This window comes from Corvus moneduloides, chromosome W, assembly GCF_009650955.1.
Source record: "Corvus moneduloides isolate bCorMon1 chromosome W, bCorMon1.pri, whole genome shotgun sequence".
In the NCBI taxonomy this organism is placed as follows: domain Eukaryota; kingdom Metazoa; phylum Chordata; class Aves; order Passeriformes; family Corvidae; genus Corvus; species Corvus moneduloides.
The window spans coordinates 12,057,281-12,084,007 of NC_045510.1; the positions used below are offsets into that span (position 1 = coordinate 12,057,281).

General features: G+C 40.2%; 1 protein-coding gene across 1 annotated transcript in view; it reads left to right on the forward strand.

Annotated features, from left to right (window-relative positions):
• The window catches only part of LOC116437343 (zinc finger SWIM domain-containing protein 6-like), a 405,850-nt gene that overhangs the window by 298,643 nt on the left and 80,480 nt on the right, over nt 1-26,727 (forward strand). Inside the window, exons 5-10 of the mRNA XM_032095013.1 lie at nt 13,584-13,763; nt 15,316-15,492; nt 15,781-15,927; nt 18,524-18,670; nt 20,852-21,112; nt 24,921-25,056. Of these exons, the coding sequence (XP_031950904.1) occupies nt 13,584-13,763; nt 15,316-15,492; nt 15,781-15,927; nt 18,524-18,670; nt 20,852-21,112; nt 24,921-25,056 (1,048 nt within the window). The remainder of the gene's footprint in view (nt 1-13,583; nt 13,764-15,315; nt 15,493-15,780; nt 15,928-18,523; nt 18,671-20,851; nt 21,113-24,920; nt 25,057-26,727) is intronic.

A 26,727-nucleotide genomic window follows, 5' to 3' on the forward strand; every position in this document is an offset into this window, starting at 1 on the left:
TTCATCCTTTTTATAGTTTTTGCTCCGCCCCCAGTCTGCCCACAGCCCACCCCTTCGGTCCAAAGTGATTGGTGCTTTCCCTTTGATGGATCATCTCCGTCCACCAATGGCTCATCGTTGTTGGGGGAGGGTGGTATCAGTTGAGATAAGGGAATACAATGCCTTCATTAAAATTCAGGTATTCAGGTTGCCATGGAGCTTGCCTGCAGAGTAATGGCTTTGTGGCTAAAAATAGCTGCTGGCTATTAAGACTGGGTGGGGTTTTGGCCTTGGAATTAGAATGCAAGTGAAAACCACCTACAAAAAAGTATTAAAATACATCTAACACATCTCAAAACACTTGTAAAAGTATACAGTAAACACAGGAAAGGTAACTCTTATGGTGTACCAGTGGTTTGAAGCTTGAAAAGGGGCAAGTTTGTGATTTTTAACTGGGAAAATTTTAACTGGGAAGGGTGCAACTCTCTTAATAAACTACTTTAAACAATTGAAAACACTGATAATGGAACTGGATTTTTGTACCTGGGCTGATGGGTTAATTGTAACATTCAATTTAAAAATAATTAACTCAAAATTAATTAATTAAAGCACTTAATATGCAAAGACCAAGCACAAATAGGGATTTCATGTATGACATTAAGTATGCTGTTTTTTGCAAAAACTCGACCATCACTTGTGGACTTGAAGGTAAAATGAGCTCAGGAAATCTTAAAGTATGAAGGAATTCAGACTAGACAATCACAATGTGTTCTTCTGGTTATTTATAGTGGATTATTTACTTTCTGTGAACATAGTTGTGGCAATCATACATTTCTCCTGACCTTTTCCACCATACAAGGGAGTGTTTGCACTTGCTCCACTCTTAAAAAATGAGATGTACTTTCATCCCTTTTTTTAATGAATATCTTGTTTTGTTTGACAAACTTCTCAAACTTGTCCAGTTTTGCATCTTCCTAAAAGAATTAACTGAGTAATTCATTCATCTCTATGATAGATTTAGATATAGAGTAGTGTATTTATACTTAGTAGTGACATTAACTTTTATTCTAAAAATATACTGTGTATTGCCAGTTAAAATATCTGATAAAGTATCTAGTCTCTGTTTTGAGCAGGAGCATACTTTATGTTCACTGCCTAGCTGTAAATGCTGACAACTACTTAAAATTGTGAAGAATAGTGTCGTTATTCATAGAGTGGTTTTGTACTATTTGTGCTAGTATTAGCAGTGTTTTCACCTTCAATTGACTGTTTATGAGCAAATGAATGGTTTTGTGGATATTAAGGAAGTTAATCAGTGAGATTCATTTGCAGGTGCTTTATACTTTCCCCTAGCTTTATAGACTAATAGCCCATGCCTTGCTGTGGTGATTAGGTTATAGGGTATTATAAGTACATAGAGAGGCATCTAATGGACATGTGACAGATACCTAAATGCTCTCTTAGGGGATTGTAGTCTCAGGCTATGATACTGTAAACTACACCTTTCAAGCAAATTTCTCTTCTTCTATGAAACCCTTTAGTCAAATGGCAGAGTGTCCACAAAGATGTGGCTGTTTTTAAAATAAACTGAAAAAGGCATAACCCAGAACAACAGGGTAATGCAAAATGTCAGAAGTGCTTTGTTAGTTCCTTTTTTCATTGTGCTGAATGCTGAAAATTCAGGAAGATGGGAGCAGGAGTGTTTCATTACTTCACACACACAGATGGAGCAAGTAGTTAATGATCATTTAGAATAGAATCTCAAAATGTAAATACCTGTTTTCTTTCAGCTGAATACAAATGTGCCTTTAACCCTTGGAGCAGATGTAGGCAGCAAGAGAGAAAGAGAAATTTAAGGAATTACACACTATTTTTGTCCCTGGTTTACACTATCACTCCTAATGCACATTTGAATTTTAGTGTGCAGAAGGGCAATGATTCCCTCTTGCCATCAGTGCTGCAGGTAGTCTATTGTGTTAATCAACCAGCTAGTGTGAAATGCATGGGGAGTGATTATACTATCATATACAATACAATCAGCATGAAGCACTTGTCAATACCAATACATCTAAGTTTAATTCAGTAATAGAATGAATCGAGCAAAATGAAACATTCTATTCTCAGAAAAAACCTCAGGACCCATACCAAGCTTTTTTTCCCTGAAGACTGCATAGAGAAACCAGAGTGCATTAAGGTATTCTTTTTATGAATAAAATTGCAACTTGTATCCAACTGAATGCCAAGAGTGCTTTTCCTTGGGACTCCAGGGATTTGTCCAGGAGCACAGGTGGTGTTTTCTTCAATTCCTTCGGTAGCAGGGAAGAATGCTGAAAGGAACAGGAAAACACACCTGATCAACATGTGGCTTAAAGACTGGTGCCATTGGTGGAATTTTGGCTTTTTTGATCATGGGGTGGTTTATACAGCATCAGGCCTGCTGGAGACATGGGTTTTGCCTGTCTAAAAGGGGGAAAAGGATTCTAGTCTGTGAGTTGGCAGGGCTGATTGAGAGAGCTTTAAACTAGATTTGAAAGGGGAAGGGAATTAGAGCAGGCTCGCTAGAGATGAGCCCGGGGGCAGCAGGCCAGTGTTGGGGATGAAATCAATAGCCCAGCTCAAGTGCATTTACACCAATGCAGCAGTGTGGGTAACAAACAGGAGGAACTGGAGGCCATTGTGCAGCAGGAAAGCTCTGACATAGTTGCCATCACAGAAATGTGGTGGGATGACTCGCATGACTGGAGTGATGGTGTTAAGGAATATATTTAGTGCAGGTAGCTCAGTTTGCAGCTGCAGTGTGAGCTGCAGGTTGAGCTCTGAGGGGCAGGAGCCAGAGCCTGAGCCTGAGGCAAGAGGCCATGAACTGCCAACCCTTTGTATAACAAAGGACACCGGGACCTGTGGCAAAGCCAGAGGACCGGACACTGAGAGACACAGCAGGAGCCGAAGACCCCCAGACTTTCCTGTACTTAGACTGTGAGGGTATAAAAGCCCAGAGGTTCCTTTGTTTGGGGTCCCTCCTCAGAGGCACCCAGATGTTATTTTTTTATTTATTTATTGCACCAAGATTAAACTATTAGAAGGATCTGGATGTCTGAGAGCCTGCTATGGGAAACCTGGGGTCGAGCCAGTAAGGAAACCTGGTCTGACTGTGTGAGTGTGGGGAGTGTAGCTGTGAAGGGGCTTCAGTTCCAGCTCAGGTGGTGTGAGGGTGAGTACCAGAGTGGCTCCTGGATGGTCGGACAGGGAAGTTTCCTTAATACTGCAATGGATGGCTCCAAGCTCTCCAGAATGGACAGGAGAGGAAGGAGGTGGGGTAGTTCTGTACATTTAGGAGTGTTTTAACTGTATAGAGCTCAAGGATAGTGATGGTAAGCTCTTGTGCCCATGGGTAAGAATCATGGGCAAGGCCAACAAGGCAGAGATCCTGGTGGGAGTCTGTTATAGACCACCCAACCAGGATGAAGAGGTGGATGGACTATTCTAGAAGCAACTGATTGATGTTTCACGATTGTCAGCCCTTGTTCTTGTGGGAGATTTTAACCTGCCAGATATCTGCTGGAAACTCAACACAGTGGAGAAGAGGCAGTCTAGGAGGTTCCTGGAGTGTGTGGAAGAGAACTTCCTGACACAGCTAGTGAGTGAGCCTACCGGAGTGGGACGCTGCTAGACCTGCTGTTTGCAAACAGAGAAGGACTGGTGGGAGATGTGGTGGTCGGAGGCTGTCTTGGGCACAGCGACCATGAAATGATTTTGATTATTGGTGAAGTAAGGAAGGGGATCAACAAAACCTCGACCTTGGATTTACGGAGGGCAGACTTTGGCATGTTCAGGACACTGGTTCAGAGAGTACCCTGGGAAAGAGTCCTTAATAACAGAGGCCCAGGAAGGCTGAACATTCTTTAAGAAGGGAATCTTGAAGGTGCAGGAGCAGGTTGTCCCTATGTGCCTAAAGACGAGCTTGTCTGAACAGGGAGCTTTTTCAGGAACTCAGGGAAAAAAGAGGGTTTATGACCCTTGGAAGGAGGGGAAGGCAACTCGGGAAATGTTTAAGGATGTTGCTAGATCATGTAGAGAGAAAATTAGAAAGGCAAAAGCTCAACTAGAACTCAATCTGGCCACTGCTATGAAAGATCGTAAAAAGTGTTTTTATAAATATGCCAGCAACAAGAGGAGGGCCAAGGAAAATCTCCATCCCTTATTGGTCGAGAGGGGGAACATTGTTACCAAGGATGAGGAAAAGGCTGGGATACTTAATGACTCCTTTGCCTCAGTCTTTAACAGTAAGACTGGTTATCCTCAGGGCAGCCAGACCTCTTATCTGGTAGACAGAGATGGGGAGCAGAATAGACCCTCTGCAATCCAGGGGGAGGTAGTTAGTGATCTGCTGAGACACTTAGACACTCACAAGTCTATAGGGCCAGATAGGATTCATCTGAGGGTGCTGAGGGAGCTGGCGGAAGAGCTTGCTAAGGTGCTCTCCATCATTTATCATCAGTCCTGGCTAACCATGGAGGCCCAAGGTGACTGGAGGTTGGCCAATGTGATGCCCATCTACAAGAAGGGTCAGAAGGAGGATCCAGGGCCTTTCAGCCTGGCCTTGGTACCAAGGGAGGTTATGGAACAGATCACCTTGAGTGTAATCATACAGCACATACAGGACAACCAGGGCATCAGGCCCAGCCAGCATGGGTTTAAGGAAAGGCGGGTCCTGTTTGACCAACCTGATCTCCTTTTCTGACCAGGTGACCTGCCTAGTGGATGAGGAGAGGCTATGGATGTGTCTACCTGGACTTCAGTAAAGCCCTTTATACTGTCTCCTACGGCATTCTTCTTGACAAGCTGGCAGCCCATGGCTTGGACAGGTGCACTTTTTGCTCGGTTAAGAACTGGCTGGATGGCTGGGCCCAGAGAGTGGTGGTAAATGGTGCCACATTCAGTTGGTGGCTGGTCACTAGTGGGGTTCCCCAGGGCTCAATATTGCAGCCAGTCCTGTTTAAATAGCTTTATCGATGATCTGGATGAGGGGGTCAAGTGCACCCTCAGTAAGTTCGCAAACAACACTAAGTTGGGTGGGAGCATTGATCTGCTGGAGGGTAGGAAGGGTCTGCAGAGGGATCTGGACAGGCTGGATGGATGGGTTGAGAACAACAGTATGAGGTTCAAACAGGCCAAATGCCAAGTCCTGCACTTGGGTCACAACAATGCCATGCAGTGCTACAGGCTAGAGGCAGATTGGCTGGAAAGCAGCCAGTTGGAAAAGGACCTGGAGGTGCTGGTTGACATCTGGCTGAACATGAGCCAGCATGTGCCCAGGTGGCCAAGAAGGCCAATAGCACCCTGGTCTGTATCAGAAAAATAGTGTGGCCAGCAGGACCAGGGAAGTGATTGTCCCCTCTGCATTAGTGAGGCCACATCTCAAGTACTGTGTCCAGTTCTCAGTCCCTCACTACAAGACAGACATTGAGGTGCTGAAGCATGTCCTCAGGGGGCAATTAAGCTGGTGAAGGGTCTAGGGAGTGTCTTTTGAGGAGCAGCTGAGGGTGTTTATCCTGTAGAAAAGGAGGCTCAGTGCAGATTGTCTCACTCTTTAAAACTACTTGAATAGAGGTTGTAGCCAGGTGGGAGTAGGCCTTTTCTCCCAGGCAGCCATAGCAACAGGACAACAGGGAATGGCTGTTGCCAGGGGAGGTTCAGGTTGGACATCAGAAAGAATTTCTTCACTGAAAGGGTATCAAGCATTGGAATGGGCTGCCCAGGGAGGTTGTGGAGTCACCATTCCTGGAGGTGTTTAAGAAACAACTGGATGTGGCACTTAGTGCTATGGTCTAGTTGATATGGTAGAGATTGGTCAAAAGTTGAACTCGATCTTGGAGGTCTTTTCCAACCGAAATGATTCTGTGATTCTTGTTGAGACCAGCACTTAAGTGCTTGGCCTATCTTCAGTACTCCATAAATCAACTGTTCATTTGGAGCATTCTTCAGTGGGACTTCTCAGTATGCTTTGTTCTGTTGAAGATCTCTCTGTTCCTCGAGGAGGGAGGTGGATTTGCCAGTCATTCTGAAGGCATTTTTCCTTCTTTTCAAGAAGCAGTAAATATCATACACTACTTCTTTGAGGTTTCCAAGTGGCTGTTGCACTTTAAGAGGCTCCCACTTTAAAATCCTTTACTGACACTTCTTTTTTACAGGAATCACAGTTTCTGTCTTCTATTATTGTTTCTCTTCTGGCACTTCCAGTGCTGGAAAATTATACTTTTGTAATAGAATTGATTAGGCTCAAATGGGGCACAGTGGCAAGTGCTGAAGCCAATTTGTCTGTTGCACAAAGGGAATGATCTTGTTTACCTGGATCTACTTTCTTTGAAATAATCAAATGTTACCAACTTGTTAGCTTTTGGGTTTTTAGTTTTTTTAAGAGACATGCATTAACATGCAAACCATTCTATGATTAATGGGAAGAGCAAAGACATGTTGTAGTGGTTTGGTCCAAAATACTCATTACTGTTTATCTGCTGTGAGATAAGAATTAGGAGAAATGCAAAACAGGCACCAAACTTGAAAGAATATAAAGAAGTTTATTAACAGACCTAAAAGAGGAAAAAAAAAAAATTATACCACCTTCAGAACTCTCCTCCTCCCCCCACCTTCCTCCCTTCTCCCACTGACAATGTGAAAAGACAACCCTTAAGATGTTCAGTCTGTTTACCACTTCCATAATAACCTTGTTCAGTCCATTTAGAAAGAGAAGTCTCTTCTTGCTCATGCTATGAAAACATTATCACAACGAGACAGCCGCCCACTTCCAAATATCGTTCAGTCCGTTTAGGAAGAGGAGTCTCTCTGCCTGCGTGTGAGTCCTTTCCCCCGACTTGCAGCTTTTCCCGCAACTGCTTTCGAGGGTCCACTCTTGAAGTTTTTTGGGGTATAATTTTAAGGTTGAGCCGTTCAGAAACAAAAACAGAGGCCCTTCTCCTTCCCTGGGAGCAAAGGGTCTTCATCATCTTCATCGTTAGGACTATCTCTGGGAGCATCTCTAGGGACTGAGGTTTTCTCCTTTCCCATTTGGAGCAAAAGTCCTCATCTGGTTCATCTCTACGGACTGAGGTTTTCTCCTTTCCCGTTTGGAGCAAAAGTCCTCATCTGGTTCATCTCTCCCTGTCCAAACTTCTCATGAAATTACAGCTGCGTCAGCATCTGCCTATCTCAGCGCAGGTGCTTTTGCTCACGAGTTGAACACTCCACCCCCCCATATCTTCATGGAATTACAACAGGATACTCTGATATATCATAGCTTCACAACAGACTTTCAGCTTTAAGCATCTCCTCTCTCTCTTCCCTCAGGTTTTCAGCTCTTCACAGCAATAAAAAGGGTTAATCTCACCTCGGCCTTGCAGCTTTGCAGCTGGAATGTTGAATTTTTCTTATCGCAGTGGAGGGGGGGGGAGAGCCGAGCCGCTCCGGCTGCCCACGGCAAGGCAGTGGGGGGGGTTCCATGGCTGGAACAGGTCCATGGCTTCAGGATGGCCGTGGCCCGGCCCGGCCTGGCCCAAGCAGGGCCTGGCCGGGCCCGCTGGCCCCCACACGGGGCCCGCAGCCACCTGTCCCGGGGCCGGAAACGAGAGAGAGCTTGGAGGGGGAGTTTGCCTATTCTTAAATGTGGATAACAGAGGTGATCACAACTTTAAGTGGCTTAGAGAATTGTCCATATTCAAACTGGCCAGCTGATAGGTTCTATCAGTTCCCAGAGGAAACTGTAAGCACCCCTTAGCAAGGACGTCCCTTCCGGGACTATGCTTGCTAACCTATGACACATGTCAAACATGCATCAGTTTCTTGCATGTATTAATTTTGCAAATAAATAGATTGGTCTTAAGTATATAGTAAAATTCTAAGGCCAAGGCCAAGTTTCAGCCACTGATTATACAAATATTGTAAATGAGGAAATGCTGACCCAAACCAGGGCTATTACAGTAGCCCTGACAAGATAGTATTATATTTCTAGGAAAAGCATATTTCTTGAGAAGACTGCAATCAGTCTAACAGAGTTGTACACTGGATCTTCAATCATGCTCAGTATCCTAACCCCCACTAAAATTTGTTTCCACCACCACCCTCCCATTTACTGGGATAAGAGTAAAATATGAAAAGTGAGCAATGCTTAATCTCTTTGGAGAGTCTGTATACATTCTTTGCACTTTCTTTGACTTCATGAATACATGCATACACAAGATGTGTAATTATTACACCTATTTTTACAGTGACTAAATTCTTCTTAATGTTTTTCAATTTGCATGTTTAAATCCTGACCAGTGTAAAGGCATTCTGTTCCTTTCTCCCTCATGAATTCAGAGGTATGGATGTCTACTGAGAAATACAAAAGTACTGATGTTCCCTCTACAAGGCATGCATTCATTGTGTAAAGCAGTAATGTAACCTATTTCTTTGTGGTGTGAGGTCCACTAAAGATGAATGACAATCATGAATTTTCAAAGAGGGCTATTTGAACGAAAGGTCTGTTTTGGCAAAGCTGGCTTTTTCCAGGTCAAAAGGATTAGTGTTTTTTGAACCAAAATAGGCAATTCCTCACTCCATTATGACAGTTCTAATATTCATTCCCTTGTGAAATTAATATCAAATTGCAATCACAGCATGACTTGTCTTCCAGTTATCTTCTGGGGGGGGAAATTTTGTATATTGTTTTGTGATATTTTGCCACTGTGCTGTGAGGAGCTTCACATTGGAAAGACATGGGTCACAGTCAATGGATCCAAATCAGAACCTTTCTTTTGGTTTAGTTTGGGGGGTGGGAGAGAAGGGGATGTGTCAGCCTTCTGAGATCTGGTATAAAAAGATATTTGGTGCCTGGGGAAAGAGAAACAAAAATGTGAGCTATGTTATAAAACCAGAATATGTAAAAACAAACACATTGTCTGTTTTGATTTTTTTTCTTTTTTTTTTTTTCCATTTAATGAGGCATTTGTTCATACTGCGGGTGACATCATTAAATCTAGTTAAACAGGTAAACTTACTTGAGAATGCCAGGAATGTATTTTGGCAAACTTCTTTTGAGTATAGGCTGTTGCCAACAGCAGTTTCCAGGCTGAGGTCACAAGAAAGGGATTTAGATATGTTCCTGTCTCGGTTTGAGATAAGTTTAGGGGGAAAGGCTCTGGAAGGAATGTCTCCTCCCCAGAAGACAGGTTTCAGCACTCCCTCCCCCACCAATATGAAAGGAATTTCTTGGATGAAAGTGAAAAAAATTATTTATTTAACGAGCAGAGTGCCGGCAGGACAAAGTAAAAAAATGAGTAATGTTAGATAATAAACTTCCTCGATGCTGAGAAAGCTGCTGGTTTTAGAGTTCTGTCTGTAGCTGGCTTGGCCCCTCCTGAGGCCCAAGGCTGGGATGTGGTGTCCCCGCAGCCTCCCTGCCGGTCCACGGGGTCCGATGATCTGGGACTCGGATCACAGCTAAGCCGAACAGTTCCAAAAGAAGAAGTAGTTCTGGAGGATTTCGGTATGCAGTCCTGGGAAAATTTCTTGCCTCAGCTAACAGGCTAGCTAAAAGCAGGAAGGTGCTCCCTCGGCTCTACAGCAGTGAGAATGCAGGGGAGTGTGTGCGTCTTTGAACACAAACCGTGCTGAAGAATTTGCTCGGCTTCCCCTCCCTTTCCCTGGGACCTAGCTTAAAGCCACGGGACCCATTTCTGGGCAATAAGCAGATGATAGGGGAATACAGTACTATCATAAAATCACCCTAAGACAGTTCCCCACAAATTAATTACAACTAGCTGCTGTTCATTTTTCCATAAGCCTTATCTGTAGTATGGGGTAAGTGTGGTCAGTAGTTTCCCCATATAGGGGCCATTAGGCAGAAAATAGAGAATCCTTTGATGACATTGTAAGCTTTCAGGCTGGTGATGACGGCTTCTATAGATCAGCATCAGAGTGAAATAGGAAGAATATCCTCCAGGCTCCTTCCTTAAGTGGTTTGTGTGTGGTTAATAGAAATACCCTTGTCCTTGTGTTCATTTGCATAAAAATAGCATGGATTTCTGAGGCTTCCTCTTTAAACCAAAGAAGTTTTTAAAGGATTTTGGTACTTTGGAGTATCTCTTCCCTTTTCTGCCTCTTAGATGTACCACATGCATAGTGAAGCCTCTGAAGAAGGCAAGTGAATTCCTTTGTTTCTAGTGGTGTTTCTGAGATGCAGAAAAAGGCCAGTCATTTTGTAGGGGCACACTGTAATCAGTAGTGTACACTCCACCTTGCTGGATGATTGAAATACTTGCTGCATGTGGTTAAGATATTTCACTTTGCTTTTGCTTCAGTCTCAAATCACTGGGAATCTGGTTACAAAGTATTAAATTGGCTTTTTTTTTTTAAGATGCTGAGAGGTACAGTGACTCCTCAGTGCCCTAAAGTAATAATTCATTTATAAAATAAATAAGACCAAGATAACTATTCTGCAAGGATTTCCAATATGTCTCATCTTCTGTTTTGTTTTTTATGTTGCAAGAAATATAGTCCTTTGTCTAGGGCAATACTGAATGCATTGATGCTTAATAAGAAGAACCAGTTGTAATGCCATCCAGAATGACTTGGACAAGCTCAAGAAGTGGGCCCACGAGAACCTCATGAGGTTCAACAAGGCCAAGTGTGAGGTTCTGCACCTGGGTCAGGGCAACCCCTGGTATCAATATAGGCTGAGGAATGAAAGGATTGAGAGCAGCCCTGCAGAGAAGGATTTTGGGGTGCTGGTGGATGAGAGGCTGGACATGAGCCAGCAATGTGCACTTGCAGCCCAGAAAGCTAATCATATCCTGGGCTGCATCCAAACCAGTGTGGACAGCAGGGCAAGGGAGGTGATTCTCCCCCTCTACTCTGCTCTGGTGAGACCCCACTTGCAGTGCTGCCTCCAACTCTGGGGTCCCTGTTACAAATGGAGAGGGAAGAATTTAGACAAGTCCCTGCCTTTCCAGGTTTCTGGCAGTAGGCAGTAGCTTTATTGAGGTGACCAGCACCCCAAAACCCACTCTTGCTCGCAAGTTCTTAATAATGACCAATCAAGCCTATTACAACATGAATTATTTATTTGAATAGGCTAAGGAAACAGACATAAGACTTAAACAGATTACTTACTACACAGGATAACACAAAGAACTACTAGTAGATAAAAATACAGCGCACTATAATAAAGGTACCTATGTTACAGCTAGCGAAGAAATTGTATAGATTAGGAGTCAATGTCACTTACCAATGAATGATAGCGGTGTGCAGAGAATCTCCCAATTTCTCTCAATCCCAGGGAAGTAACTCAATGCCAACATCTTAACATCGAGAACTCTCTATGCACTCAGAGAGTGTATAAGAGATTTCTGATTTTCATGAAATCATAGTGGTCTTTTTTAGTTGTAAAAATGCTTGTGCTCTGCAGTCACTAATTTTAGGTTTTCCATTCTCACCATTCAAGCCAGGATGTGCATTGCTGGCTAAGGAGGTTTTCAGTTGAGATAACTCATCACATGACAAACCATTCCGGCCTAACCTACCCATATGTTACAGGGAGATAAGTTTTTGCTGTATCAGGGGTGAAAGGTCCTGCCACAGTCCCCAACACAGGAAGGACATCGACCTGTTAGAGTGGGTCTAGAGGAGAGTCACAAAGATGATCAAAGGGCTGAAGAATGTCTCCTATGAAGACAGACTGAGAGAGTTGGGGCTGTTCAGCCTGGAGAAGAGAGGGCTTCAAGGAGACCTTGTAGCAGCCTTTCAGTACTTAAAGGGGTCTTACAAGAAAGATGGGGACAAACTTTTTAGTAGGGCCTGTAACAATAGGACAAGTGATAATGCTTTTAAACTGAAAGAGGGTAGATATAAGGAAGAAGTTTTTTACAGTGAGGGTGGTAAAACACTGGCATAGGTTGCCCAGAGAGGTGGTGGATGCCCCATCCCTGGAAATATTCAAGGTAAAGTTGGACGGGGCTCTGAAAAACCTGATCTAGTTTGAAGGTGTCCCTGCTCATTGCAAGGGGGTTGGACTAGATGACCTTTAAAGGTCCCTTGCAACCCAAACCATTCTATGATTCTATTCTATAATTTGACTCTGGGGAGTGAAGTGTGTTGAACAGTGTGTCTAAATCATATGATTTGATTTTAAAAGAAGTTTTTTAAAACAGTATTTGCTTTTTTCACTCCCATGGCACTTAAAAAAACCAAAACCCAAAACTGAACCAAAAAAACACAAAGACAAAATCTCCCAAAAAATGCAAACAAAAAACCAACAAGCTGCATGTTCTACTGTATGTAACTATTGTGTAGTAATAATGTGCATTAGAGTAGTGGCTCTCTGGTGTTCTGCACTATACTGTATCATATTTTGTTGTGGTTTCAAAATTTCTTTGATATTGCTTCCTCATTCCATGTCAGTCTGAATAGTAAGCAGACTTGAACCCTTAAGGATGAAGCTCTGTTTTTCCACTGGCTCCTGTGCTGTGGCATAACAACATACTGAGTTAATTTAGGAATGAATGTAATGTGATGACCTGTGGTTTGGGTATCCATTTTACATTCTTAGTTGGCAAAAGAATGCTTAAATGTGAGAATTCTAGTTTCTTGGAAGAATCGGCTGCATTTTTATTCTTCTTTTTTCAGCCTGTCCTGAAGATTACATAATTTAAACGTATTCTTTTAATTTTATTCTTGAGGCCATCCTGTGCAGGGCCACGAGTTGAACTTTGATGATCCTAGTGAGTCCCTTCCAATTCAGAATATTCTGTGATTCTGTGAAATCTCTTGTAGTGTACCAGGCATGTTCTTAATGAGCAAATGAACAGTACTTTCAGATGTCTTCATGCTTGTGTCAAAGTTCACCCTGATGAAGAAACAGCTGATTTAGGGAAAAATCTTTCCATTTGAAAATTGTTGCTAAAGACCCTGATCTATTTATGCCTGCCCTGCTCTATAGTATCAGGAAGCAGGTTCTAAAGTGATGGTACATGTGAAATGTCAGTGCAAATTAGCTTTCCCTTTGAGCTCTGTAAACAAAAAATGTATGACATTTTCTAGTGTAACCAAATAGCTGAAGTAGAAGCAGCAAAAATATCTAGACTGCACAAATCTACTGGATCTCTACTTCTGCTGGGTTTCAGGTGTGGAAGTATATGTTTAGAAAATTCATGTCTTACTAATGCACTTATTTGGTTCCTGTAATGTGAAGCTGGAAGATACATAGTTTTCGTACAAAAATTAGAAGAATAACTTGGTTAATTTCCTACTGTAACTTTATGTGAATTTTTGTTTACTTTTGTCTGATGGGCCATACATTATGAACTATGGATTTCCTAACAAAAAAGACCTGTTTAATGCCTTTTAATTGAGAAGATTGGCTTGATACAGTCTTTAAACTGCTTTGGATGGGCCACACCAGCTCCAAGATTCTGCATCAGGAATTCAGTCTGCCTGGTGTCAGGCATAGTTGGGAAACAAGCAGTGTAGCCTTAGAGGGGAGGAAAAGTGTTACAGAATAAAAGTTTGCAAATAGCCATTGGCTGCTGCATTTTTATTAAAAAACCTAATTTAGCAATTTTCTTTAAAATCAGGTGCTCTATGGATGTGTATAGTCTTAAATCCCCACTGCAAGTTGGAGCAGAAGGTCAGTTGGCTTAAACAGCTGAAAAAATGGAATGGTGTGGATGTTTGTCCCTGGGAAGATGGAAACCATGGAAACGAGCTGCCCAATTTAACCAATGCTTTGCCTCAGGGCGCAAATGCTAACCAAGGTGAGCCTAAATATATGCACTGACTGCAACACATAATATAGCCTCTATCTTATATAATTGAGCCTTGCAGCAGAATACAGCAGTCTTTCCTGGGACAAGTAACTTTCTTGTTGAGGATTGACCAGCCAGATTTATTTTCACTAATACTGTCCTCACAGAAAGGATAAATAGGATTTACTTTTGTGCTGGGGCTGCAATGTTTTTAAAGAAAGTTAGGTCTTCTAACTTTTCACTTGGTCTTTCTAAATACTTGTTGCATAAAAATTGAATGTCCCTGAAGTGTCATGTAAAAGCCTGTTGTTTTGTTGCTTGACTATAATCTTATATCCCTTCTGGTGTTGGGGGTTTTATTTTTTGCAGTTACAAAGCCTTTGATACTTAAAGGGAGATCTGTTGTGACTCCATTAAACTATGTGAGAAACTAAAGCAGCTATTTGTGGGATGTACTCTGTGTTGCACAGTCTTCATTGACAGGTGTGGGGGGGTGCAGAGGCAACACTGCCTTCTTGGAGGAGGTGTCTCTTCTTACTCGATATCATGCTTTCTAATCTAAAATGTGATTATCAAACCTGACAGAAGCCTTCTCTAGTCATCTTCAAGCAAAGATTGCTACTTTGCTAAAAACTGAGGAAAATGCAGGTTATTTACCTGGGAAAAAAACCCCTCATAATCATCAAACTTCTCAATATTTTGATACATATTTAATAGAAGTTAAAATGAAATGCTTGTGAAAGGTGGTAGAGTTAGACTTAGATGGGTTTTTCCTTGTTTCTCTTGGAAGTTTACCTCTGAAGGAAATAGACTTGGTTCATGTTTAAATCTTGCAGCTAGCTGGGCACAGAAGTTCATGCAACATGTAACTTCCTACAGAGGTGTTTGGCTTTCTGGATCTCGTGATGTTCAGACCAACCTGGGCATGCTAGTAGCAATTCTGACATGACATTTTGACATTCATAGACACAGTGCCATGCTGACAGAGCACTTTCGCCATAGGAAGATGTGCAGTAAAGGATTGTCAGTCCCATAGCCTCAGTACCTTGCTTTCTTTGCAGTATTTGTATATGTTTATGGCAAAAATTTATACAAGTGCTCAAAGTTAATGTCACTTCTCAAAGAGAACAACTAAAAATATTTTATGTGATGTTTATCTGTCACTCATCCTAGCGGCTCTGGGTCTGAGAAGGAGAGAAGCTGGGGATGCTTGAGTAGCTGTGTGCCATGTACTTTCTAGTCTGTTTTTAGGGGAATTCTGTATGTGCTGTTTAATGTCCTTCATATCTAGCTGTTCCCTTTGCAATGTCCTATTTAGCATTAGCCATGATGCTTTGTAGATCTTTCTGAATGCAAAGTGAATGGCACACACTTTGCCTGAGCTGTTGGGTAACAGGATGTGAAATGTCATCTGTGGTCTGCTCCTTGCAGAGTGGGTCAAGGTAGACTGCCATCAGTTAGGGGTTGGTGAATAGGCAGAAGAAAAGAATAGTGTGGATGACTGATTCACATATGAATGAATAAAAGCTGATGCAGCTTTCCGAATTTCTGAAAATGACAGATTCATCAAACAGGCCACATCGGACAGTGTTCACTCGAGCCATAGAGGCATGCGAACTGCACTGGCAGGACAGCCACTTACAGCACATTATCAGCAGTGACCTATACACCAACTACTGTTACCATGAACACACTGAAAACTCACTCTTTGACTCTCGAGGGTGGCCCCTCTGGCATGGTAAGTGGCTAAACCGTAAAGATGTTTCCATGACTTGCTGCTTTGTTCAGTTTCTATGGCATTATTTTTTTTCTTTTTGGGGGGGAGGGAGGGAGCTGAATGAAAAGCCTGGCAAAAAGAACAGAGGCTCCCTTGAAATGTTGGCTCAGAAATAGTCCTTTAACTCTCTCTTGAAAAGTTTTAAAAACAAATCAAAGGAAACAAAAAAGTCCTTTTGAGTAATCTAGAAAAACAGGCTATTGCAGACATGGAAGCATTGCTATTCCTCAATTATTGTCTCCATTTTAGAACATGTTCCTACAGCCTGTGCGAGGGTGGATGCGTTACGATCTCATGGATACCCACAAGAAGCACTGAGGCTAGCAATAGCTATTGTTAACACACTAAGAAGGCAGCAGCAGAAACAGCTGGAAATGTTCCAGGCTCAGAAGAAAGGTAAATGCGGGGAAGAGAGAAGGGCAAAGGACATGACAAGGTGACAATAACACCAGACTGGAACTTTGCATGAGAAAACTGCTTTTGAAACTAAAGCAAAAGAGGTGACTAACTCTTCAGTCCAAACAATCATAGTGGAAATGTCATATTCTGGATGTTGGAGGTTTTTTTTAAGCTGAGTTGTGAGCTCTGCAGGGCAAGGGCCCTGTCCTGCCTTCTGCAATACATCTAACATGATGTGGCCTTTATTCCAATCAGAGGTTTTGGTTACACAGTGTAAATATTCATCCTGTGTAATTTATAGGCTTTTAAACAGAGATTTGCATTTGAAATGTCAGGTATTTAAAATAATTTTTTTCCTCTGACATGTAATTTAGCAGGCCTATATATTTCTGAGGTGGAAGCCTAAAGTTGACAAGGTAAAGTCTGCACTACAGAAATTTATCAAATTTGGCAGTTTCTTCCAAAAGTCTCTGATGATGCTTAAACTTTAGAGGATTCGCATCACTGGAAATCAAATTTTTGAAACACTGGCTTTATAAAATGTTCTGTGGTGTTCCTCTAAACACTACCCCTATTTTTGGAAGGAACATTCTTCCAAAAATAATCCTTCACTGAACTTTGTCATAGGTTTGGAGAGGTAGTGGGAGAAGAAAGGGGTAACTTTGTGGTTAAAGAATGCATGTGGAAAATTTTGAATAACATTCTCAGCTACTACAAGAACACCTTTAATTCAAATTTTATTTTAGATTTTTGTTGCTACTTTTAACTATGTGTATCCTCATGCATTGTAGGCAAAAATACCAGTGTGAAGTCAAATGTGTAAATTTTTTAACTGTATGTGCAGGTGTTTTCACAGAAATGTTAATTTAGAAATTGAAGACAAGGTAGATATCTGACTGGAAAAAAAAATTATTTGTCAGTTCCTATGTGCCTTCATTTCACAATACCCAAGGAAGAAATTTTGAGCACTATTGTGGATCCTAGATTTCAACAAAACTTAAAAGCACTTTGCATTATTACTTAGGAGAATTTTTCCTAGTCTTTTTATTATGTAATATATCTTTCCTTAACATGAAGTTTGTAATTTCTGTGTTGTTACTCACTGCTTTGTTTGGGGTTTTTTCACTCTTATGTTTGAAGCTTAAAAAAGTTTGTTTTAATAGTGAAAAATATGCTGGTCTTCTCTATAAGCAGAATAATTCTGCAGCTACAGTTTCAGTTCAGCAACCACCACATGCTTCTACTTAGCTTTCATTCATGTGACTGATCTGACATTCGTGGAACTAGTTGCATGATTTAAAGTTAAATCTCTATATGAATGGAGGACTGAAGCCTTTGTTTGGCATGACACAAGTGAAGCTCATAAGTAGACATAATAGATGAAATGGAATATAAGTGAGTCAGTAAGGTCATTGATATTAATCCTTTTTGGTAATATTATGTTCTTCTGACTGTTGTTTTTAGCACATGCTATTTGTTAGTAAGACAAATATTTACTACTTTGTTTTTCATATTACATATCAGTTGATTCTTTAAAAAAAGCCACTGTCCTGAACACTGAGTTCAACAGTGTGGCTGTTTCATTTTGTAGCTCCACACATTTAAAGGCAAGAAGCAAGCTTTTAAAGCTTTGTGATAATACTTATGATTACTCAGAAAGATGGCACTTTGTGAACAAGACAGAGCAGAGAAAGGTACAAGTTAGTGTGTAATAAGCAGAGAAACAGAGCATCTGTAATGGCTTGTATACAATTTTTAAATGGTCACCCATAATGCACCTTATCTCTCATAGTTTAGTTGTGTATGCATCTAGGAGAAAAAGCTGGGGAGTTGAAGGGGAACTACTGCCGTAAGATTCTTAGTTAAAAAAGGGATTTGAGTCACCTCTAGCATCTTTTACCGCAGCAACACTTCCTTCAATTCATTGTGCTAAACAATTTTTTCATGTTGTAACTGATTGATTGATTGATTGATTGATGAGGGCTACAAACAAAGTATCCATGAAGGTATTTGTTGACTGAAACTTTAGAATGACAAAAAATGCACTTAAAGGACAATTTTTTTCTTTTATACCTCATTTAAACACATTATACTTTTTTTCTTCTTTTTTTTTATTAGGAACTGTCATTGTGAGTTTATTGCTTCAATAAATATTTAGATGCAATAAGTTCATATTTTATTTATTAAAACTGAACATTTCAGAATATTTTATTTCAGTGCCATCAGCTTCACTTAAAATGTGAAAATGGTACTGCATTTTTTGAGTGAGGAAACAGTGGTGAATATTTTACCAAAAAAAGTCTTTGTAATAATTTTTCAGCAGACATTTCAGAAGTTACAGGTATCAAGTTAGAGATTTCAAAAGATACTGCAATTGAAATTTTTGACCCATAATGTACTTTGTTAGTGCTCAAAATGTTTGGCCTTTGTCCATTTTCTTTTTTTCCTCTTTTAACATATTTACAAAGGGCAATGAATTCACACTATTTTTTCCTTCTAAGCAGAAGAGCATTTTAATCACTTCTATAATTGTTTTGAGGGGATAATATGCACTCTCTTTCCCTCCCTCCTCCCTTCATCTTTTCTGTCACAGAACTTCTCCAAATAGGAGTAACCTCAATAACAAATCTTGAAGGTTGGGTAGGACATCCTTTGGATCCAATTGGCACCCTCTTCAGTAGCCTGATTGAAGCCTGCAGGGTGGATGATGAGAGCTTCCATGGATTCTCAGACTTCACGGGTAAGGCCATGCAAAGGGAGCAATCTTCTCTAAGTCTTCAGTAACCAGAGACATTTTTCTATCTTACCTTTCCTGATTAACTTCAAAGCCAGTGTCTTTACAGTATAAGAACTCACATTTGCATTCCCTAAGAAAACACAAGGGAGAGAAAATGTTTAAAGTAAAACTGTTATATGAAGCCTTCAAAAATTACCAGTTACTCATTCTTGAAGGCAATTCAGTATTTTACACTTGAAATAAAACTGATTAAGAGTTTATAGCAGCAACCCTCTTTACATACATTGCTCTATCCTCTTTTGGAGAAATCACAGGAAATCAGAGAATTGTTGAGGTTGGAAGGCTTCTCTGGAGATCATCTAGTCCACCTACTCTGATCAGAGCAGGGTCACCTAGAGCAAGTTGCCCAGGACTGTGTCCAGTTGAGTTTTGAATAGTCCCAAGAATGAACACCATACAACCTTTCTGGGCAACCTCTTACAGTGTTTGACCATCCTCACAGTAAAAAAGTGTTTTCTTATACTCAGATGGAATTTCCTGTATTTCAGTTTGTGCCCATTGCCTCTTGTCCTGTCACAGGATACCACTGAGAAGAGTCTGGCTCTGTTTCCTTTACATTCTCCCATTAGATAGTTATATATTTTGGTAAGATCCCCCTGAGCCTTTTCTTTTCCCGGCTAAACAATCACAGCTGTCTCAGTATCTCATATGGGAGATGCTCCAGTCCTTTAATCATCTTTGTGGCCCCTCACTGAATCTGCTCCAGTAGGTCCATGGGGAGCCCAGTACTGAACATGGCACTCCAAGTGTGGGCTCACCAGTGCTGAGAAGAGGGGAAGGATCACCACCTCCGATCCTCCTACCTGGTCCAGGATATTATTTGACTTCCTAGCTACAAGTGTACATAATACTTCAAAGTGATGACAAAACACTTAAAATTTATAACATACATGGTCTATAAAGTACATGGTTTATAAAGGTTATGAATTGGAAAATAGCATTGTAGTATTGATACATGATTTCGGACAGGATGGATATGCCCATTCTAACTTCAGTATTTGCTTCTCAGGAGCTTAACTGATTTATTCCTTATTCTCAGTCTCTTTCCATCTCTGTGGTAGTTTCTTATCACCTTCTGTGTGGTCAGAAACTTGATTCATTCCTCTACCTATAGATATGTACATCCCAAATCTCCTTGGGGTTTTTCCTCAAAACTAATTTTATTCAATTAGATTTTCTTTAATAAACTTCTAATCCCATATCCACCAGTTCTGGAATAGCTTTAATTAAAAGAAATCAGATTCTTTGCAATTAGAAAAAAACCCCAAAACAACCCCATGAAATAAAGGTAGTGTGTTGAAACGTAAATTCCCCCAACACGCATATATACAATCTACTAAATGCATTTTGCCATCTCATTTGCTGCAGCTGTCCATCTCCTTACATCTGTACATTGCAACTTTTTGTTCCCAAACTAGACCATAAACTGTTAGAGGTTGATATAGCATTTTGTCATATGGTGTATTGGTGAAGTGCCAAATAAATCAGTAGTACTCTTTAAAGCAATTTATGGCTTGGTCTGTGTGGAATTTACAAGTAATCTTTACTGAAAGTAGCATTTCTAGTGTTAATAAAAGTCAGAAACATTATGCGTGCTTATCATAAATGCAACTAACAAATAAAAAAGCGTGAAGAGAGCTTTAGCAAACAGAATGCTTTAAAATTGTGGAGTTCCCAGGCCTACTGTATTTGCATAATCCTAATAGCTTCAACCGAAATCTATGCAGGTGTATAAGCACCTTCCCTTTCCACTTATACAGCATTAAAGCTTTAAGGAGATACAGAAATGGGTGGGGAAAAAAATTGAAATAGATCATCCAATGTTGGCCTTATTAACACAAAGCTGGAGAAACTGCCTTTCTCCAAATCATGCAGTTTAAAATGAAAACTTTTATTTTTACTAGAGTGGATTTTTTAAAACCTAATTGTTTTGTGTATTTCTGTGATGTGGAATTGGATCAGGTAGTTTATATTGGATAATTGGATATTGAGATTGCACTCATAATTTAAATATTTTTTAAAAATGAATACTGACAGAGGAAGCATTTAAAAATGTGGCATTATAGGCAGATTATGGATTTTAATGATTTCCTGATGTGTTGTTCTTTGTGTCGCCCTTTACAGAGAACATGGGGCAATGCAAATCTCTGGAGTACCAGCACCTGCCTGCACACAAGTTTTTAGAAGAAGGGGAATCTTATTTAACGCTGGCTGTGGAAGTAGCATTGATAGGGCTGGGACAGCAACGAATAATGCCAGATGGCTTGTATGCACAAGAGAAGGTTTGTCGAAATGAGGAGCAGCTCATTTCTAAGCTACAGGAAATTGAATTGGATGATACTCTGGTGAAGATTTTTCGAAAACAAGCAGTCTTCCTATTAGAAGGTATCTCAGTGTAGATGCTAACTGCTTTTTAAAACTGTCTTCACTTACACAAGCCCACGGAATTGGTATTACAGTATAAACTGCCTTATATACTTAAGATGTTTTTTGATGTAGAACTCCAGCAAAATTTTATCCAATCTCTTATGAAAATCAAACATACTTCAGATATCACATGACTGTAGAGATAAGGTATCTACTAACCTATAAGCCTTTATTTTTAAATTTTATTGCATTTTCTTCTTTAGATTTGTCCAGTATCCTAATTATATAACCCAGGCTCACAATTGAATAATATAGACATCAGTTATCATCAACAGTTCTTGGGTAGTAAATTTCTAAATGTCATTTGTATCCTGAAAAAGGACTGGCAGCTTTGTAAATGTTTGAAGATTTTTACCTCTATTCCCCAGTGAAGAGCTCAGAAAATTCACTTAAATTTGCTGGGACAGAAATATAACATTTTCTTTGTCGCAATTAGGAATATGAGCTGCCTCTGAAGTTTGTATCATACTTGAAAATTTAAATATATGGACAAATATTAAGGCTTACGGCCTGGTCTTGTGACTAAATTTTGATTAAAACAAATAACTTGTGTTTGGGAATTGCAGTTGTGTATTGCAATAAAATCTGTACCAAAAAGTGCATGGTTTTGCCTTAGCTTTTAAAAAGGCTTGACATATAACACTTAAGCCTTATTTTCAAAGAGTAGTCTTGTGGGTTCTAAGATTGATATTCTAGTTTTTGGGGGTTTTTAACTGGAGGAAAAACTTTAAAGGAACTAGTTATCTAAAGGCATGGTCCAAGTTTTGAGCACTTTCTCAAGGGATGGTGGGGAGTTTGATACTGCTCTAGGTAAATTGTGAAGATTGTTACACAGCAGTCAGGTTTTGCTTTCTTTCTGTAAGACATTTGTCTTTTAAAACTATTTCTTTAATGGAAGAGATGATGCAGTATGTTGTTTAAGGTTCTCAGCTTTGAGTCACTATTATTGCCTGGATCCTTAAAGACTTTGGTAGCTACTGGTGGTGCAATTTGAAACTGTAGAGAAGCTGCACCATAAAGAGAGTATCTGCTTTATGGCCTTTGGACAAGAACAGCTTCTTGCTGGATCCAGCTATTCACCACCATAGAGGGATCCTATGGATTATAAAATCAATTTTCTGCATCTGTTTACTGGTCAGGATGCTGTATGAGGAAAAGGCAGGATTTCTCTCAAGTATTCTCTGATACTTCTAGTTTACAACTTTGATCAGTGATATACTTTTTGTTTTCTTAGAGTAGTAAACAAGTGATCATAGCAGGCAACCTGCTAAAATAGCTACCTACAAAATTACTGTGGTGAGCATCATGCAACAATGGTCATGCATTACTGTGTGCTGAGAAATCTGGCTTTTCTGCAATAACTTCAGTTTACTCCAGGTTAGGCAGAAACTACCAGATCACATGGAGGAAAAACTGTGCAGTGATTTAAGATTCTAATCATATCAGTTGTGGTTTATAGTTGAAGTTCTGTAGATATAATAAAGAAAGTTTAATCCAGCATTAGGCTGATTTCTATGCTGTTAATGCAGATTAATGCATGCTGTGTGTAGCTACCGTTTGAATGCATGGGAAAGCAGAACATAAGACTGTTGCAAGAACTGTTCTATTTTTTTGCTTGACTGCTAAGTTAATGACAGAATATATTTTCATATAAATGCTTTGTCATTTATTCTTTGTCTTCTAACTGAGTTTCTGAATGGACCACCAACTGGCAAACACACAAAATGGCTTCTTTCATACAAGCAATGCCAGCTAGTTTTGAACGGCTTTCAACTTTAAATAACTGAGACACACTGTCACCTACTTAATCTTCATTGATGTTTCCACTGTGATCAGCCCCAGCCTTCAGAAATGCCCACCTATGGAGCTCAGATTTTTTTTCATGCCTAGTGATTTTTATCTTTGCATTTTGTACTAAGGCACCAGTCAAAAACATTGCTGAAACAACTGTGCTGGTCCAAGTTGTTACCATCTCTCTTTCATGGAGTTCATCATCCCATGCAGCAGAAGTGGTTGAATACATTTTGTGAGTACTCTTCATCTGCTTCAATGAAGGGTCAGTCATGTTAGTTTGAACCACTGCTGGAAACTACGACACATGTGACTGCAATGAAGAAGTGTGCTCACACAGTCATTCATCCATCCAAGTGTGGTGGGTTGGAATCTCTAGTAGAAGAGGAAGTGGTAACTTCTAGGACTGCCAGCTGCTATTTGTGCAATAATTGTCCAATAATACTGTCTTGGGGTGACTTTATGATGTGTATCCCATATCGCTGCCCTATGCCCAGAAATTAATTATTGTGCCTTTCTATGCTTTTAAACTGAGCCTGAGAGGAGGAAGGAAAAACTGAGCAAAACTTTTTCAAAGCAGTTTGCAGCTTGTTCAAGGTCACACAGAGATAGCGACTCTTTTTTTTTCCAGCCAGCTTTCAGCCAGTTTTTCAGTTTCTTTTTCTCCAGAGAGAGACTGAGAGTTGAACTTTTTTTCCTTCCTTGGAATTTTGGATTTTTTTCCCTTTTTCTGTGGACTGCTTCAATATCAGAACACATCGGGAAGACCTCCCACTGAGCACAGAGGGCCTGGCCCTGGGCCAAGCCCCAGCCCTGAGGAGACCAAAGGGAGGACTCTAACACTTTCCCAGGTTTTTTTCTTCACAGCAAAGAATTTTATTATTTAGCATTATTTTCCTTTTCCTGTGTGTTTGTTAAATAAATAGTTTTTATCTCTTTCACTTTCCTTTGAGGAAAATTTATTTTTCCCGAAGCTGGTGGGGGGAGGGAGGGGTGGTTGTGCCTTCTCTCAGAGGATATATCTCTAAATTTGACCAAATCGGAACAAATACTTAATGTAAGATTCTTATTCTCTATCTTGCAGTGTTTAACACCTGAGCCTCTAGCCGCTGAAGTAAAAAACTGCTTGACACAATGTTCCTATTAATAGGAATAACAGTCTTAAGGCTGCAGGAAAAATGCAAAAATGGAATTCTTAGGCACTATGAATATTCAGAACTCAGCAAGCAGTTTCATGTATTTTTTTTAAATTGTCGTTTCTGTTGTCAGTCTTAACACTGCTGTTATGAAGTACTGCACTGTGAGCAAAATCTATTGCCCCAACAATGGGAATAGTTTCCCCACAACACATGTAATTTTTGTGTGGTTATAATAGACTAACAAAAGCAGCTTTGATTCAAGATCTGACCTAGTCTTTTCTGGAGACCAAGTCTAGACCAAAGGGTTATTTAAATGCCTAATGTCAGGTGAGACATTAATAAGGATCAGGTGCTGCTGTACTGCTGTACTGATTAGTCATGTAACTTCAGTTAAAGATACCTGGTTTTCTACCATAGCCACTTTTTTTTTTTTTTGTGGTTTTATGATAAAGCAATTATGCACCAACAGAGGAATTCATGTGCATGATATAACTACACAGAGGCAAAGCTAGGATTATCACCTTCTACTTTTGCATACCATATATTTGCTGAATGAGCCCCATAGAGCCCTGGGACCATTCTGTCATTTGTATGTGCATTGGTAGTGTGCTTAGTACTATACAATTTACAGTGTGTCTTGTTGTCTCAAAGAATAGATGGCATTTAATATACTTGTAATATATTTCACGAACGAATCAATGTAACTTTACCTTTTGTACAGCAAGCTGTCTCTGAAAACCAACTCTAACTCAAGGTGTGATGAATGGGTTCTAAAGGTCCAGACGTTAAGTTTTAACAGTCTGTAAAGACTGATATTCTCTTTTTCTTTCCCACAGCTGGACCATATAGTGGTTTAGGTGAAGTCATCCATCGAGACAGTGTTCCAATGCACACATTTGCCAAGTATCTTTTCACCTGTCTCCTACCTCATGATGCTGAATTGGCATACAAAAGTGCACTGAGAGCCATGCGGTATGTATTCACAAATCATCTAGGAAGAACATGAGTAGCGGTTTGAAAAACGGGAAAAAGCTTGGTAGTCAAGACCTAGCCTTTTTTTTAAAAAGAAGCATTGTTCTGTTTAAGGAGAAATTACTTTGGTTCTGTCATCTGTAAAAGCAATTGATGTCTGTACTAACTACATTATAACTTATAAATGTACAATTAGTGTTTATATACAACTATAAACCAGCATTCTATGTTACAAATCCTTCTAGAATTCCACTATTGGGAAGTGTGGTTTTGTATTGAACAACAGCTTTAGCACGTGTGTGTTCTTTTACTGATGTGGTTGTCTGTGTATGATGCTAGTGGCAAGGAAATGAGCAAAGAGGCATCTCACCAGCAGTCTTCAGATCATCTGCTGCTTAGCTGCTTCCGCCCACTTTATATACTGAGCATGATGTCATATGGTCTGAAATATCCCTTTGGTCAGTTTGGATCACCTGTCCCGGCTGTGTCTCCTCCTAACTTCCCATGCACCCCCAGCCCCCTCCCCAGTGTGGCAATACGAAAAACAGCAAAGGCCTTGGCACTGTAAGCTCTGCTCAGCAATAACAAAAACATCTCTATATTATCAACCCTGTGTTCAGCACAAATCCAAAACACAGCCCCATACCAGCCACTGGGAAGAAAATTAACTCTATCCCAGCCAAAATTAGCACACTCTAGAAAGCTAAATGAGGAGAAAATAGTCCCATGTTCAAAAGGCCTAAATGGGAGGGCATGCATAAGAACAAAACATAGCTACTTTTAAGTCAGGCCAAAGGTCTGCTTAGCCTGTTTGGGTTTTTTTGCCTCCAAGAGTATCTAATAGTGGGTGTTAGGGAAGGAATCTATGAAATATGGAAAGCAACTTTGCATACTTGCTGTTTACAATTAGAATTTTTGAATTAGAATTTTTAGAATTAGAATTTTTAAAAGATCAATTTTATAAAGTACACTTGAGTCCTTGTATTCAATTTCAGTCACTACCTTAAAGTGTTTCTCAGAGACTGTGGGGAGTTTTCCTCCTTAAACTAAACTACTGAGACCACATTGAAAGGCTAGAATAGACATCTGTCAGTAGCTTTGCACAGTGCACTGAATGCTTCAGTGAATGTGATAGCAGCATGCCATTCCTCTTGATGAAGTATTTGAGCTTTCCCCAGAAACAAATCATAACTGAGAACTGCTTTTCTGGAAATTTCCTTTCTCAACTGGAAAAACAAGCAAGGCACGGAAAAATCCAAATCTTTAGTTGATCATGGGGAGCTCCAGCCATCTCTGGCATGAAGCTGCCATCTCAGCCAAAGAAGTTACTTCTCAAACAGACCAGTATGAGTTGTCTGTTTCTATCTGGTAAAATCACAGGAGACATCAGCATAATCAGGGCTGTTCCCCATAGCTCTCTTGGCATCACTTTTAAGGCAGATGGGAGTTCAGCTTTTTTATATTATTTACTTATGCATTTTTAATATTTTTAATATATTTGACACTCTTAAGAAATGTGGACTGCTATCTTGAACTGCAGTGACAGAAGATGCAGACACTTTCTATTCCATGTCTGTCTGTGTTCCTCGAAACTTCTCAAAAATTCTTATAAAGAAGGTTGGTTACTTTTTCCATTCACGCCAGTGATACTTCAGTATACAAAGCACTCCT